This window comes from Taurulus bubalis, assembly GCF_910589615.1.
Source record: "Taurulus bubalis genome assembly, chromosome: 15".
Taxonomy (NCBI): domain Eukaryota; kingdom Metazoa; phylum Chordata; class Actinopteri; order Perciformes; family Cottidae; genus Taurulus; species Taurulus bubalis.
The window spans coordinates 19485273-19500959 of NC_136603.1; the positions used below are offsets into that span (position 1 = coordinate 19485273).

The following is a 15687-nucleotide window of genomic DNA, read 5'->3' on the forward strand; positions in this document are numbered from 1 at the left end:
TGATTCGCGTTATCTTTGAGTTGCTGTCCTTCATGCGACTCGGGCAGATTGATTTGTTTTCCCGTCAAATATTTTCAAGTAAATATTACCTTTCACATGCTCTCTTACCGCCAGTTGCCAGTTTATTTTCTTTTTCATTTCATCTGATTTTAATTTCCTTATATCTTTTCTGCACAGGTCTGAGAGGTTCGCTACCGTTCAAGAGGCAAAATGAGCTGGAGCTTCCTCACTCGTCTGCTGGACGAGATTTCCAACCACTCCACCTTCGTGGGCAAAATCTGGCTCACCCTCCTCATCGTCTTCCGCATCGTGCTGACCGCCGTCGGGGGCGAGTCCATCTACTACGATGAACAGAGCAAATTTGTGTGTAACACGCAGCAGCCCGGTTGTGAGAACGTGTGCTACGACGCGTTCGCGCCGCTATCGCACATCCGCTTCTGGGTCTTCCAGGTGATTATGATCACCACCCCCACCATCATGTACCTCGGCTTCGCCATGCACAAGATCGCCCGCATGGATGACGGCGACTACCAGCCCCGGAAGCGGATGCCGATAGTGAGCCGCGGCACCAACCGGGACTACGAGGAGGCGGAGGATAACGGGGAGGAGGACCCTATGATCTTGGAGGAGATCGAGCCGGAGAAGGAAAAGGAAGTGGTGGAGAAGCCGAGCAAAAAGCACGACGGGCGGCGGCGCATCAAGCGCGACGGCCTGATGAAGGTCTACGTGTTTCAGCTGCTGTCGCGCGCCATTTTCGAGGGCTCGTTCCTGTTCGGACAGTACGTCCTTTACGGGCTGGAGGTGGTGCCGTCGTACGTGTGCACGCGCTCGCCCTGCCCGCACACGGTGGACTGCTTTGTCTCCCGCCCCACGGAGAAAACCATCTTCCTGCTCATCATGTACGGCGTCAGCGCCCTCTGCCTGCTCTTCACCTTGCTGGAGATCCTTCACCTCGGCGTCAGCGGCATCCGGGACTGCTTCTGCGTGCCGCGGGCTCGGCCTCCCACCCCCCGGCACACGGCCCCGTCCAGCCAGAGGTCCTCCATCTGCCGGCAGCCGTCGGCACCTCCGGGCTACCACACGGCTCTGAAGAAGGACCCGTCGGGGAAAATGGGCTTCCGGGACAACCTGGCCGACTCGGGCCGCGAGTCGTTTGGCGACGAGGCGTCGTCGCGGGAGCTGGAGAGGCTGCGGAGACACCTGAAACTGGCCCAGCAGCATCTGGACATGGCTTATCAGAACGAGGAGAGCAGCCCGTCGCGCAGCAGCAGCCCCGAGTCCAACGGCACCGCGGTTGAGCAGAACAGACTGAACTTTGCCCAGGAGAAGCAGAGCAGTACATGTGAGAAAGGTGAGGCTTCTGAGTTTTTAATAAGTTCGTACTTTTGATTTTTCTCTCTTTTCACTTTGTGGATCAATGCAACATGCTTTACTGACCCCGTCTCTCTGTACACAGGTCTCCGTGCATAGGTTCTCACGAGCCCAGCTGACACTGTAGACTTGAATTCACATCGGGATCAGCGAGAGGACGTAAGGGAATCAATGTGCGTGTGACACTACATTTGCTTGAGGCGGATGAAGTCAGCCCAAGCCTTCCAGTGTTACGACCAGCCGCGGTCGGGCAGCGAGTCAGAAGAGGAGGGGAGCGGCCGCCTCGGACCCAGCAATACTTGAGACGCTTGTCTGAAGATCCAAAGTGCTTACAAACTACCGTCGTGCAGCGAGAAACGGTTTCCGGTGAACATGTACTTCTCCCTCAGGGCAGCTATTTGTTTATATATTTTTATTATGAGACTTTAGAGCTATTAGTTTTCTTTTTCTTTTAAGCGTTTGTCCTCAGTTGGAAGTCCACAGTGAATGCATCTCAAGTTTGCCTTTGACTTAAACTGGAACTCGTTTTATGGCATTTTGTTATGGTATGGCCAAGCCAGTTGTAGTGCAAAAAAAAATGTTTAAACTGTAGTCCTCGGAAGTGAAACAGTGAGTGAGATGCTAAAACAAACAAAAACAAAAGGTGAGCGGACAAGGCACCACTCGTGACAGAAAGGTACTGGAACAATTGTCATGCTGATGAAGACATTTTGAAGAGGTAATATTCATACAAAGGTTTCTCTCAAGTGTGTATCAAATATATATATTTTTCCAATTGTTTTGACAATGTTGGAACCGCACCAGTCGACATTCCCAAGCCTGGCGCTTCGATGGTAACTGGAACACACGTGGAGGGGGGGGGGAGGGAGGGCTCTGTCCAAAGGAACAAACAAACCTGGGTAATGCTTGAAAAAACATGTAATTCTTGATATTGTCTCGTTTCGTTTAAACATGTATTTGATACTGTTCTTTTTATTTTTGTATTAGTGAGTATTGTGGTACCGACAAGAGGTTCTTGTCACTGTGGCAGAGATGAAAACTTTTAAAACGAAGGACATTCACTGCTGTCTTAGTTCCCTCAAACCCGTCTGCAGACCGGTGGGCGCGTTCTGAAAATGGTTGACTGCAAGAGTTTCTTTTTCCAAAAGAAAGATCGATAACCTGCAGCTTATTATTATTTACACATCGTCTCTGTCCAGCAAACATTCCCTTTTCCGAACAGACGTGGATTTAATTGTATTTGAAGTTAAAGAAGGGAAAAATACTGTTGTGTTCATGTTTTTCTTTTTGGGACGAGAGTCATCGCTGTTCCAAAGTCTCAATGAAGGTTGTAATCATCTCAATGTGAATTCAATGCCTTGAACGCGCTATAAGATGCCATCTTTTTGTATTCTGAATCGTACCCACAGTGCCAATTAGTGCCAACTCATATACTGTCATCTCAAGTAATTTTTGAACAATGATTTTTGTACTTTTTTTACACGTTTTGTATCGATAGTACTTTGTGGTTAGTTTTTCAAATAAATTTTTCCAACAAAACAGTTGTAGTGTGGTCGTAATGTTTCAGTCTGCTATTGTTAACTTGAAATAGTTTAAATTGCTAAAAAGATGACGTCAGGCGAGTGTCGCTTTAAGTCTGGACAAACACACAAAGTGTGTAAATAATTATCCTTTTAAAAACCAACCTATGTTTAGGCCTCCGCTCGAATTGCATACCCAAACTAAAAAGGGTGCATCTCTGCAACCACTAGGGTTATTTTAATAATTTTGGTGTTATAATAAAAGGTACACGTGAGATTTTCAGATGTGTAAATATCAGTATATATGTTACTGGTTATTGGTTTTGGATAAACTACAATCCCAGTGGAATTCCAGTCAACATATGTAGTGTATACTTCATCACAGTCCAAGTTTACCATTTATCTGTAGGGATCTACTGAGGCACAGAAATACTTATGCAAACCCATTATAAAGCAGAATACAAATACATAAACATCATCGCAAGCAGCAGTTCAGAAGGCAGGTGTGGGTTTCGCGCATCACAAAGCTGAGCAAATGTCTCGTCATCATCTCAACGCCTGCAGACGGTCATGTTACTTGACATTTTGGGGACAAGTTTCAACCGGTTAATTAAAAAAGTTCCAGCTAGTCTGCTGATGTTTGAACATAAACTCATTGGTTTTTGGTCAAATTAGCAACAGGCCTGTGCACATGTGTGGCCATAAACATGTGTAACCATAAACCAATGAGTTTATGTCCCAACTATTGAGCCACTTCAAAATAGTTTTGCAATGATTGCACAAACTTTCTGATTCATGGTCTGCTCTGTGCATTTTTTTTTAAATTTCTATTCATCATCACCGTTAGTGGTCGATTTAAAAGAACTCTCAGGGTATGTTTCAGGGTACTCTTGTGGACATATCCTGCAGGTTTGGTGATGATACTGTTAAGATTTTACCATATTTCATGCATGTGGCACTGTTGAGTCAAAATTAAACCACTGTGGTAATCAAGACAATTAAATATCCCTTTAATGACAGTGGTGCTCGCCACATTTTTAACAGCAAATTACCCAAAAGAATGTGCATGTCTCAGATTCACTGGTATTTATATAATTTGTATTAATCTAGTTGGTGTTTTCTGTTGACTTTGGTACATTTCTCCATCAATGGTTACTTTATATGCACAGTCTGACATTTTAGTAATAGAGCACCAATAGTCCCAATAGAATATAATGTATATATATATAGTATACTTTATTCAGGTGAAACACGCTGCTGTATGTAAACATGTCACTAAACCTGAAGGATTTTGTGGGACTCAGATCGGTTAAACATCGGTGTGTAGGAGGGTACAAAGTCTTGCTGTATTTGATCACCTGAAGACGGCTGAGGGCCTTTTACATGCAGGAGGAAGCATTGGGCATCCTAACTTATTCTGAAATATACCTCCTTTCTCTTTGCACACAATGTAATCACATTTGAAATGTTGGCACCTTTTAAAGGTTAACCTTTGGGTTTCTTAACATTTGTGTTCCTCTGGTGCCACCTTCAGGCCAAACCGCATCACTACTTTATATATTTCTTTAAATAGCAATGTTTTTTTATCAAGTGCTTCGTATTCTTCCAATGTTTTTTCACAATATGATACCTTCACCACCAGCATGGCTGTAGTTTTACTACATTTGATGTTTATCTTTCAAACTCAAAGCAATGCTGAATAAAATTCATTGATTCACTGGTTTGCATAGCATGGTAGCAGGCTATGCCTTTGAAATGAATTGAAATGAATCCGTGTTGACATGTGGTGTGTGAATGTGTTGAAGGCCTCAGTGCGCTCCTCTCTCCTCTCTGAAGCGTTTACAACCTGTCCACTGTGTTCATCTTCTTAGAACTCATGAATATGTGGGAACGCTTCAAACCAGGATTGACTTATATATAAAATATACGTCACATATAGCGCTACAATAAATCACTAATTTGACTGCAGCATCAATGTCAAATATAATAGCCAACATTAAAAATGCAGTGGGATTTAGACAATACATCGTTTTTATGATTTTAGTTTGGTTTCGTTGTCTGTGACCTGTGACTAAATTGAACCCTCCAGTTTGCCGGATAATCAGCAACCCTCATCGTGGCATCAAACATGAACTGTAGCATTTATAAGTGCAATGACACAATATTACTTTAGTTGGACAATATAATAGCGTTTTCCTCATTGGGGGGTTAGAGATTGAGAGGATCTGAATCTCCTCAGAAACCAAGCAGGATGAATGTACACCTGCATTCTATCTAGTGGCATCAGCAGACCTCCACAGTTTCTAACTACATCTTCTGGGGACTCAACAAGACCATCGGATTTTGTTTGCTGCTCCCAAATGTTTAGTCCAAAGTTGACTTTTTCTCAATCAAATGATTTATTATGCTTTATTGAGGAACAGAACAGATGTCTGACTTCTGCGAATCACAATCATGTATTTCATGCATGTTGCGATATCTTCTTTCACAATGCAGGTGCAATCAATACCTATCATGTACTTGATCCAAGTAGAGGGCTGTCTCGTTGGTCCGAGCGTGGACCTGCTGCTGTCAATGACTTCTTAGAGTTTTTGCTTTTTTTGGTATGAGTGCTGCCTCAAGCGAAGGGCAGATCTTGCGTGATTCAGTGTGGTTCACATTCCATAGTACGTCTACTAGTTCTAGCAGTAAAAAACATGGATCATGAGCAACTTGTTTATTCTTTTAACCATAATCTCAAACATGAGACCAGCATAAACATATTGAAGATATAACTGAATGAATGAGAAATAAAAATCTGTTGAATCAGGCGCTAGGGGAGAAGAATAAAGATTTGCAATGGCTTAAAAAAATGTACTCTACAACTTCATTAGCATGCATGCCATTTTATGAAATGGTGCTCACAACAATATACAGACAGGTTACGGCATTTCAACTCTTTTTGCAATCAGAATTTCCGTACCATTTTCATAGATTCCATATAATTGTTTTCCTTGGAATGTTTTTTTGCCTTCAATAAAAATAAAGATGTACAAACAGCTCCAAACGCCGCAACGATCAGCAGAGCAAATGTGGTGGTAAATCCGGTCTCAGCGTCATTGGTGGAGAGCTTCATCCCCAGGAAGCTCACAGTGTCGCTAGAGGGAGTGGGCCTGATGGGCGCGCTCGTTGCTGTAGAAAAGACACACATATATATTAATATTGACTGTAAAGGAAGTTGATACTTGAAGTTGAGACTAAGAAACAGTCCAGCACATAACACTCATACAACCACAACCTCTTGCATTCTTTTACTTGTGTTTTTGCACAAATTACATTTGAATTGAACTTTAAAGGTACTGGTTGCATAAATGCATCAATTTACCTTCGGGCACGGTGTTCAAGCACTCATGGGGTCCCAAGGCGGGATCTGGGAATCCGTTGCAGTTGATGATGGTGGAGTAGAGTTTAGCAGAAGTCTTGGCCACTCGAGGCAATTTAGGGTCAGAGTGGTTGACGTAGAAATGGCCAAATCGTTCGGAAAAGCCAGTGGCCCACTCTAGGTTGTCCATCAGGGACCACGATGTGTAACCCCGGATATCCACGTTATCTAGCAAGTAAGCTAAGAGGAGAAAATGAACACCGTCAGGATTGCAAATACACTCAAGATTCTTATTCAGTATCTTGGTTTGAACATGAAAATATTCTGTGAAACAGTAAGATTGCTATGATCCATTGCACTTAAATCATTTCACAGAGATACTTTACATATTATATATTGTCAATATTAAAATATATGATGCGAGATGTGGTTTGATACCTTTCAGCAACTGGTTGATGTACTTTTCATAGTAGTAGCTCCTATGAATATCGTTTAGGTCAATCGGCCCTCGCTCTGATATGCCATTTTCTGTGATGATAATAGGTGGATTTCCATACTCCTCCTTAATGAAGTTCAATATCCTGCGGAATCCAAACGGTGAGATCTTCAGCCAAGATGAGCCTGAATCCAGCCAGGTACGATCAGCAATCGTTCCTGCACCTCTGAGAAGATCAAATCAGTGAAATGGTTTAATTTTACAAAAATGAAGGTATACATCTTCAGCAGGTGTGACTTGCTGCTCCCACTTGGTTCCTGTAGGTATGTTTGTACTTGCTTACCTATCGGCATCATAGTGCTGAAGGTTTCCGTATTTCACAGGGAACGCCAGGACAGTGGTGTAATGGTTGAACCCAAAATAATCATAGGTTCCCTTAATCCTCTTAATCTCCTCAGGAGTGAACTCAGGCAGCCTGGTGAGATTGAATAAAATTAATTAAATTTACCTGGAAAATGTAAAACAAATTTCCATTAGTTCTCTTTCTTGCTTTAATGTTGTTTTTATATACCGAGATTTTAGCAGACCAGCAGCTAGGCTTCGCCCTCGAATGATTGTCTTCATCACGTTGCTGTAGTCTCCGTTAAATACAGGATGGGCAAACCAGCCAATGTAGAACTGCACAAGGAGACACACAACAGACCTGAACTGCAGCTTACAAGTCTATTGCAAAATGTGAACGGAATGAGTATGCTAAAGAAGAATCTGCAAACGGCAACAACAGTAAGTATTTCCTTTTTTGTTCTTTTAAGTACCTGCACCACACGTCTTGCAGCGTCAATGTCCTCCTGCTTATAGGGATTTCTGGGCTCTGACCAGTCAGAGTTGATGGTGATGGAGATAATTCCTTTCTGTTGGGCCCGGTACGTGTCATTGTAGAGATGCCAGGCCTCAGCGTGTGCTTTAAGCAGGTTGTGACCCACAATGTAAGGCAGAGTGCCTGGTCGGAAACTGATCCCTGGACAGATACACAAGGAGCAACAGACATATTTTCTAGTTTCTTAAGCTATATGCTTCTTGTCATTGTGGTTTAGAATCGTCAAAACAAAAAATTGCTTTCAAGAAAAAACAGTTATAAAACAATCCATGACCATGCAATACTGTTTTAATAAATTCTCATTTTTTAACCTGTATTTCATACCAATCAAAGTGAGCATACAGTGATATGAGTTTGTGTGAGATAAAGAGCATTACGTAAAAAGCATACCTGGGGCAGCCGCCCCATAGCCATGGCCCACATTGGCTATATTGTATGGCTCATTAATGGTGATCCAAAATTTCACTTTGTGGCCAAGACGGCTAAAGATGAGGTCAGCGTAATCCTTGAATTTGACAATAATAGTCTCATTCTCCCAGCCCCCAATGTCCTGCAGAACTTGTGGAAGGTCCCAGTGGTAGAGAGTAATCTGACAACAAAGGGAAAGCAATGTTTACCAAATTAACCAACTTTCCATTGCAAGTGCGTAATTTCCTGAGAAGAAAGCATTACACATACATGAGGTTGAATGTTTGCAGCGAGCAGTGCATCCACCAGTCTGTGGTAATAGTTTAGCCCAGCCTCATTGATGTGCTTTGTGGTACCATCAGGAAGCACCCGCGGCCAGGATATGGAGAAACGATAATGGGTCACCTTAAGTTGCTTCAATATAGCCACATCCTCATCTACTTTGTTGTAACTGTTGCAGGCTATATCGCCATTGTCATCATTGAACACTCGGAGAGGAGTGTGAGCAAACTTGTCCCAGATGCTGAGGCCTTTTCCATCCGCTCTCCATCCCCCTTCAATCTGGAGAAAAGAAATGCAAAACAGAGATTTCATTAGGAAAGAACAGCGTAAGGAATAAATGTGCAAATCTCTGATCCAGCATTAATGATTGATTCATCAAAAAGTTACCTGATATGATGCCGTTGCAGTACTCCAAATAAAATCTTTGCGGAAATGTCCATGAATAAGCTTCTCATCATCTGGTGTAGGGAAACCATTGTCCTTTATAACTTGGTAGTAGAAATGGGCTGAGTACTTAGGTGTCCTCGGCCGGTTCGGGTTAGTGAAGTCCACATGGTGAAGCCCAAATCCTACTTTGTAGCCATTGAGCCACTCAAAAGAATCCATGACCGATGTTGCTATGTATCCTTTCACCTTCACACCATCAAAGTCATAGGCTGTTATTAAAACATACACACAAAAAGAAATCATCAAGACTAAAAATCTAAACATTATAATCATTATAATCATATAATGTTGTTATTTATCTTTACAAATATATTTATATCAGTGTACCTTTCAGAGCCTCATCAATGTATGTCTTGTAATAAAATACTCTGGCAGAGTCATCCCAGGTTGTCTTTGATTCTGTAGCGACTCCATTCTCAGTAATGTAAATCTCCGGATCTCCGTACTCCTCTTTGATCCAGTTGAGGAGTCTTCTCAAGCCCCATGCTACAGCTCTCTGGTTACTGATGGCAGTAGTTGGAGAATCAACTTCGTCTTCTTCTGACAAGTCCCGGTCATATTCATAGGATTGAGGGGAAAGCCTCACAGTAGCATGGCTTACTATCTTTGTAGTGTAATGATTTACACAGAACATGTCAGCAGTTCCTTTGATGAAGCTCTTCTCTTCTTCAGTGAAGGAAGGTAGTCTTGTCTCTGAAAGACCTTGGAGTTCACTTTTGTTTCCAACTTGCCACTTCATTGCATCTGGATAGTCGCCATTCTTGAAGATGGGGTGTGCAAACCAACCTAGTTGGAACTGCAGGGCGCGGTCAGCGGCCACCACTTCACGGGGAACATTGACATCTTTGGGTTCAATCCAATCAGCATTGAGGGCTATGGATACGAGACCACTTTGGGATTTGCGATACTTATCGTCATATGTGTGGTAAGCCGTGGCGTGTGCCTTTATGAGGTTGTGTGCAACTCTGTAAGGGGCAATTCCTGGATTCTTAACATTTGGTGGAATCTGTCCGAGTCCATATCCTGACCACGCAATTGTGTGAGGCTGATTGAAAGTCATCCAAAATTTTACTCTGTCTCCAAAGGTGGAAAAGCAGAAGTCACAAAAGTCATTAAAAATGTTAATCATCTCTACATTTTCCCAGCCACTAAGGTTTTGCAAAGCTTGAGGAAGGTCCCAGTGATAGAGAGTCACCATGGGAGTGATATTATTTGCTATTAGGCCATCAATTAGTCTATTGTAGTAGTCAACACCTTTCTGGTTCAGGGAGGTAAGGCGACCATCAGGAAAGATCCTGGACCAGGACAAAGAGAATCTGTATGACTTCACCCTGAGAGCTCGCAGCATGTAGAAGTCTTCTTCAAGTCTGTGGTAGCTGTCACAGGCCACATCTCCATTGGCATTTGCAGGAATACTGTTAGGTTTTTGGGTGAATGTATCCCAGATGCTGGGCCCTTTCCCATCAGCATTCCAGCCGCCTTCAATCTGGTAAGCTGAAGATGATACTCCCCAACTGAAGCCTTGTGGGAACGTGCCATAGTGGTAGATTTTTCTCTGAAAATTTGACTGGTTTGAAAATTTCTCCCAGACAACCTTGGATTTAGACGGAACATCAGAGGGTGTTAAAGCTGCTGGAAGGCGGATGTTTTGCATCTCTGATCCTTTAAAAGTATGCCCTTTATGTAATCCAAATCCATTGTGCTTGATAAGCTGAGAGTAGAAATATGCAGATTGCTTTGGGGATCTTGGTCTGCCTGCATCTTCAAAGTTGACATAGTGAAGACCAAATCTTTGGCTGTAGCCTTGTTTTCCCTCAAATCCATCCATGAGGGCCTGCACTGTGAATTGCTGCACATCCACTCCATCTATGTATATTGCTAGAAAATGGATACACACAACAGCACATTAAAGCTGACAATATTTCAACACTTTATAAAATGAGGTTTCCTATCAGAGAAATCCCAGACACTTACCTTTCAGGGCCTCATTGATGTAACTCTTCATATACTTTATTCTACTAATGTCATTGAGAGTCTCCCCACTGTACTCAGTAGGCATACCATTCCCTGTTATGTGGATAGGCACTTTGGTAATGTTCAAGTATTCTGTGGAAATGTAGTTGAGAAGCCTTCTGAGACCCCAAGGTGTAGAATAGATCCAGTCAGAAGCTGTAGAAGACCATGACGGGTCCACATGGGCCTGGAAGTCTCCCACCCCCTGAGGACCGGGGGTGCAGCCACCAACACTGTTGTTGACCAGCCGAGAAGTATAGTGGTTTAAGCCCAAGAAGTCAGCTGTTCCACTTATCCTCTGGCTCTCTTCAGCAGTGAAAACTGGAAGTCTTGCAGGCTCAGAGAGAGGACACTCATTTATTTTCTGTTCAATCTGAGTCTTGAGTGTTGGAGGATAATCTCCATTTACAAATATAGGATGTGCAAACCAGCCCAGCATGAACTGCAGGTAGCGATCTGCAGCTTCTATGTCTTCAGGTCTGGAGGGATCCATTGGCTCAGCCCAATCAGAGTTTAATGCAATGCCCACTTTCCCTCCTTGTGCCTTCCTGTACTTGTCACTGTAGACATGCCAGGCCTCAGCATGAGACTTGAGCATATTGTGAGTGGCCTGCATAGGCAAATTAAATAGTGATGTAAATGTAAAAGAATGACAATGAAACTGAATATTTACATTATCGTTAGACCATTGCCCTCACCTGATAAGAGGCAACCACGTAGTCTTTTACTCCAGGGGGATGCTCACCAGTGCCATACCCAGCATGGCTCACCACCCAGGGGCTACTGAATGTGTTCCAGGTCTTGACCCTGTCTCCAAACCTGGAGAAGCAGAAGTCTGCATAGTCCTTGAAGGCTTCAACAATGGAAGCATTGGTCCATCCACCATAGTCCTGAAGTGTCTGGGGTAGATCCCAGTGGTAGAGAGTGACAACAGGTTGTATGCCAGACTCAATGAGAGCGTTGATCAGCTTGTCATAGTAGAGAGGCCCTTTCTCTGACTGGCTTCTTCGGTGGCCTGAGGGGAAAATACGGGCCCAGGAAATGGAAAACTGGTAGGTGTTGACATGAAGACCTCGCAGGAGGTAGACATCATAATCCACCTTGTGGTAACTGTCACAAGCTAGATCAGCTGTCTGATTCGCAAAGGCTAGGCCGTCATGACCAAAACGGTCCCAAATGGTCTCTCCCTTCCCACCTTCTAACCAGCCTCCCTCAACCTTGAAGGACTCACTGGAGGTAGCCCATTGGAAGCTTGAGGGGAAGGATTCATTGAGGAAAAGGTCTCGTTCTGTTGTGGTCTGGGTCTCAAACTTATTCCATACATTCTGATAACTGTTTTTAAATGTTTTCATACTTTTGTAGTCTGAAATACCATGATTGCTGGAAACAAGAAAGAAATAAAGCAGTGTAAACATACAAGAAACAAACTTTGTCAGTACAGTAGAAAAACTGTTACCTGGTTGGGATGTCCTCCATGTCCAGCTTACCCAACATATCCATCATGTCACATCCCACAATATTCAGGTTATTGTTTTTCAATAAGGCTGTGATGAATGAAAGACAACGTTACTAATAGTTATATGCAATATACGTATAGAATAAAGTTACTATTATAATCAACAGTAATAAAATATGCAGAATTAAAAAGATACATTCCTTTTGGCTATATTACAGCTAATTAGCTAAACTCAAAGTACAGTTGAGGCTGCGGGGAATGTCTTGTGTCATAGTAGAGAATATCTGCCAATGTGCTTGGCAGGTATTTGGTCTGAAACCTAAGTATTGGACAAAGTGATATTTCCACTTGAAGCTAAAACGTTAAAGAATCACTAAAGTTGGTGATTTTATCCTGAGGGGGCCATGATACCAAATGTAATGTAGGCATCTGCTTTAAACTCCACATTCTTCATTTCACCAATAAAATGTTCCAGTAGAAATGAATGTTCAAACAACATGTTTTGCCTAAACACACTGTGTTGTGTTTCATGCATTAACTTATAAATATCAAAGCAAGTCCTACAGCTGTGCTCCACCACGCATGTGATTGTCCTTGTAAAAGTTTACTGGACCATAACAATAATAATTTACACGTATCACTCCCATATGATAACACTCCGAATAACACTCCAGTGATTATTGTATTATAAAGGTTTATTATATTGCAATTTACAACAGACTAGTCTTGATCTGTTTGGTCAGTAAAAACAGAGGATTAGTTCAGATTATGTTTCAACAGAACAGAATATTGATTCATATTTGAACAGCGCTGCCTAGTTTGATTGGAATTCACAAGCTACGTAAATTATATGAACAATACTGGATTAAGTAAGCTATAATGACATTTACCTTGTAGGAAATTGCCAAGAAGCTGGTATTGACTGTCAGGACAACCACGAACAGCCACCTCATATATCAGGATAGGCAGGTCCCCACTGGACACCTACAACATAACATGCATGTGGCAGCAGTGTGATCCAAAATATGAAATGCAATGTGAAAAGAAGAACCTTTTATTGTTTTCTTACCTGTAAGATGCTCAGCTCCTTTGCAAAGTTTGATGCAGAGGCACAGTTGTATTCAATGTGCACTGACAAGAAATCTATCTGTTCAAAATAGGAGACACAGCACTGTTATCCCACGTATGTATGTTAATGAATACATTGCATAAAACACAAACTGGCCAATTGGTAAAATAGGTGTATACCAAAGGTTTTGTTGTTTTGCAATGAATATTTGTGGAGAGTGCAGATACAGGTGTGGGAAACAAGTTGCTGACACATCATCTTTGGGCACTAATTGTCAAGGAGTTAAGATAAGAAGATAACAAGCTGAAAGGCTTACTATACACATTGGAATATGATGAAACAAATTCAGAAAATTAAGCACAAACAGGACCTTGTGAAGATAAGACCGTAACTTCTAGATGGAGGAAGCGTGATAGGAAAGCTACAAGGAGGTCGAAAGTCTTTTGGTGTAGTCCGTCCCCTTTATACATGCAACAACTAATATAATAGGTTTGCAGGGAGATGTGACAATATGTAGGCTTCAAATTCAGCAAATTATACATAATATTAAGGTGAACATCGCTAACCAGTTTTTATGATATTGATCTACTTTTCTTAAATGGTTTTCATTTGGAGCATAGAAGCAATAGCACCTAAAGTTAATTATGTAAAGAAAGAAGATGTTTATAAGTGAACAGAAGATTAATCTTACTGGAGAGGAACCTTTGATCTGTGGAAGAATTGCAGCGTCACCAGCTCTCAGTCCGATTGAAAGACGTCTCCCTGTGAACATGGAAGCACAAAGGCACTATGAACACAATGTATTCCAAAAACACCAGGCCCTTTTTCACTGAGGATATTTCAACAAAGCACAAACACACAGCTGTATAGTGAAATGCATGCTTCGATTATTTTATTGATCTCGCCTGGATTGACTGTTGAGATAGTCATGGTAATCTACACATGTAATCTCTATCATAAATAACCGGGTAAAGGGTTAAGGTTATCAGTTGGTCGTAAAGTAATTATTTTTACATGTTATTTCTCAAAACAAATTAAAAAGACAATACAACACATAATATATTAGTGAATACATCTTATCTGAAATGGTTAAGGGGGACAAAAAACTATTATTGTTCTTGTTTCATATCAACACATAGTAACAAATGACGAACAATGCAAAAAGGAGCTAAATCAATCAATCAAAATGTATATTCTCTTCTCCATCTCTATTACCTTTGTCAGGAAACCGTTGATGGTAGATCTGGTAAATGTTCTTGTTGAGCTGGAGGATATTTTGCAGAGGACCGGGAGCACCCGCAGGCTGCCCTTCATGCCAAACATCATCCAAGTCACTCAGTGTCACCCATGAGTGTGCCAGTGCTCCAAACTCCTCAAAGGCAAACTCTGCATAGCGCTGAAACATCTCTAGCAGCTCCTGGCTCTCCCAGCCTCCATACCTGGATCTCAGAGTGTCTGGCACTGTGGATCCATGAAGCACGACCAGAGGCTGCAGGCCCACCTCCAGCAGCTGCCTCAGCAAGGTCTGGTAACAGGTAACCACAGCCTGCTGCGGTTGGCTTGGGAGGCCTGTAGGTAGAAGTTGAGCCCATGACAGCGGCACTTTGAAGTGGGTCACCCCTCTGTTCTTGAGGTACTCAAAGTTCTGTTTAAAGCCTGGAGATAAGGGATGACTGCAGTCAAATGCATCATTCACCGTATTGCCTGAGCTTCCCGCCGGCTGCTTTGCCAGAGGGCCTGCAACAAGCATGAAGTCTTCTGATCCAGTCAGCTCACTGCTTTGGCAACCGTACAGGCAAAAAACGGACAGAAATCCAACCCACAATAGGTACTTCATTCTGGCTTGAAAAAGATGGACTGTTCTTATCCACTGATGGCCAAGCTATATAAAGCAATTCTGTTCGCATTATTACACATCCAAGAGATGGATATCACATCCAAGTGGTGCAGGTTACAGTGTTTTATTGCAGCACTGTGATACGGTCAGGAAGACTCTGGACTCGCACATGTGAAGTGATAAATGCATCCCTCTCTTGTACTCATGTTTGAGGACCGTGCAATATGTTGAACAACATGCTTTGTGAAAATGTAAGTTTCTATAACAGCATTCAGATTGAGTCTGAGAGAGAACGTAATCCACACAAGTACAGTAAATGCAAGGGAATCTTTCACACCGGCTATATTTATCTTAGTTTTAGACTCAAGCATGTGACAGTGATCACAGTATCCATCATAAACTCTTATCAGCAATGTTGTTTTTGAATTATCCAACGGAAAAAGTGTTTGAAGTTTTGCTTCAACAAATAATCTAAAAACATGTCCTAGACTCCATGTCATTTTCATTGAATAACACAAATGCACAGAAGGTGATATGCTCATGCCGTTATGCTGCTTGTGCAGAGATCACTGTGGTCGACCGAAAGGGGAACAATCAATCTACTTTGATG

The 15687-nt window shown here is 42.4% G+C and overlaps 2 protein-coding genes across 2 annotated transcripts; one reads left to right on the forward strand and one right to left on the reverse strand.

Moving 5' to 3' along the window:
* Nucleotides 1-210: 210 nt before the first annotated feature.
* gjc4b (gap junction protein gamma 4b) lies at nt 211-2904 on the forward strand (the record flags this gene model as incomplete). Its single annotated transcript, XM_079230699.1, has 2 exons — nt 211-1351; nt 1457-2904. 2 exons carry the CDS (start codon nt 211-213, stop codon nt 1468-1470), a joined length of 1155 nt encoding a protein of 384 aa, XP_079086825.1. The 3' UTR covers nt 1471-2904.
* A 2934-nt stretch (nt 2905-5838) lies between these two features.
* LOC306747850 (lactase/phlorizin hydrolase-like) lies at nt 5839-15077 on the reverse strand (the record flags this gene model as incomplete). Its single annotated transcript, XM_079230950.1, has 17 exons — nt 5839-6062; nt 6256-6492; nt 6691-6914; nt 7032-7163; nt 7260-7366; nt 7504-7706; nt 7956-8154; nt 8244-8534; nt 8643-8911; nt 9030-10580; nt 10677-11325; nt 11414-12095; nt 12172-12259; nt 13062-13155; nt 13241-13318; nt 13932-14002; nt 14456-15077. 17 exons carry the CDS (start codon nt 15075-15077, stop codon nt 5839-5841), a joined length of 5721 nt encoding a protein of 1906 aa, XP_079087076.1.
* Nucleotides 15078-15687: the final 610 nt, after the last annotated feature.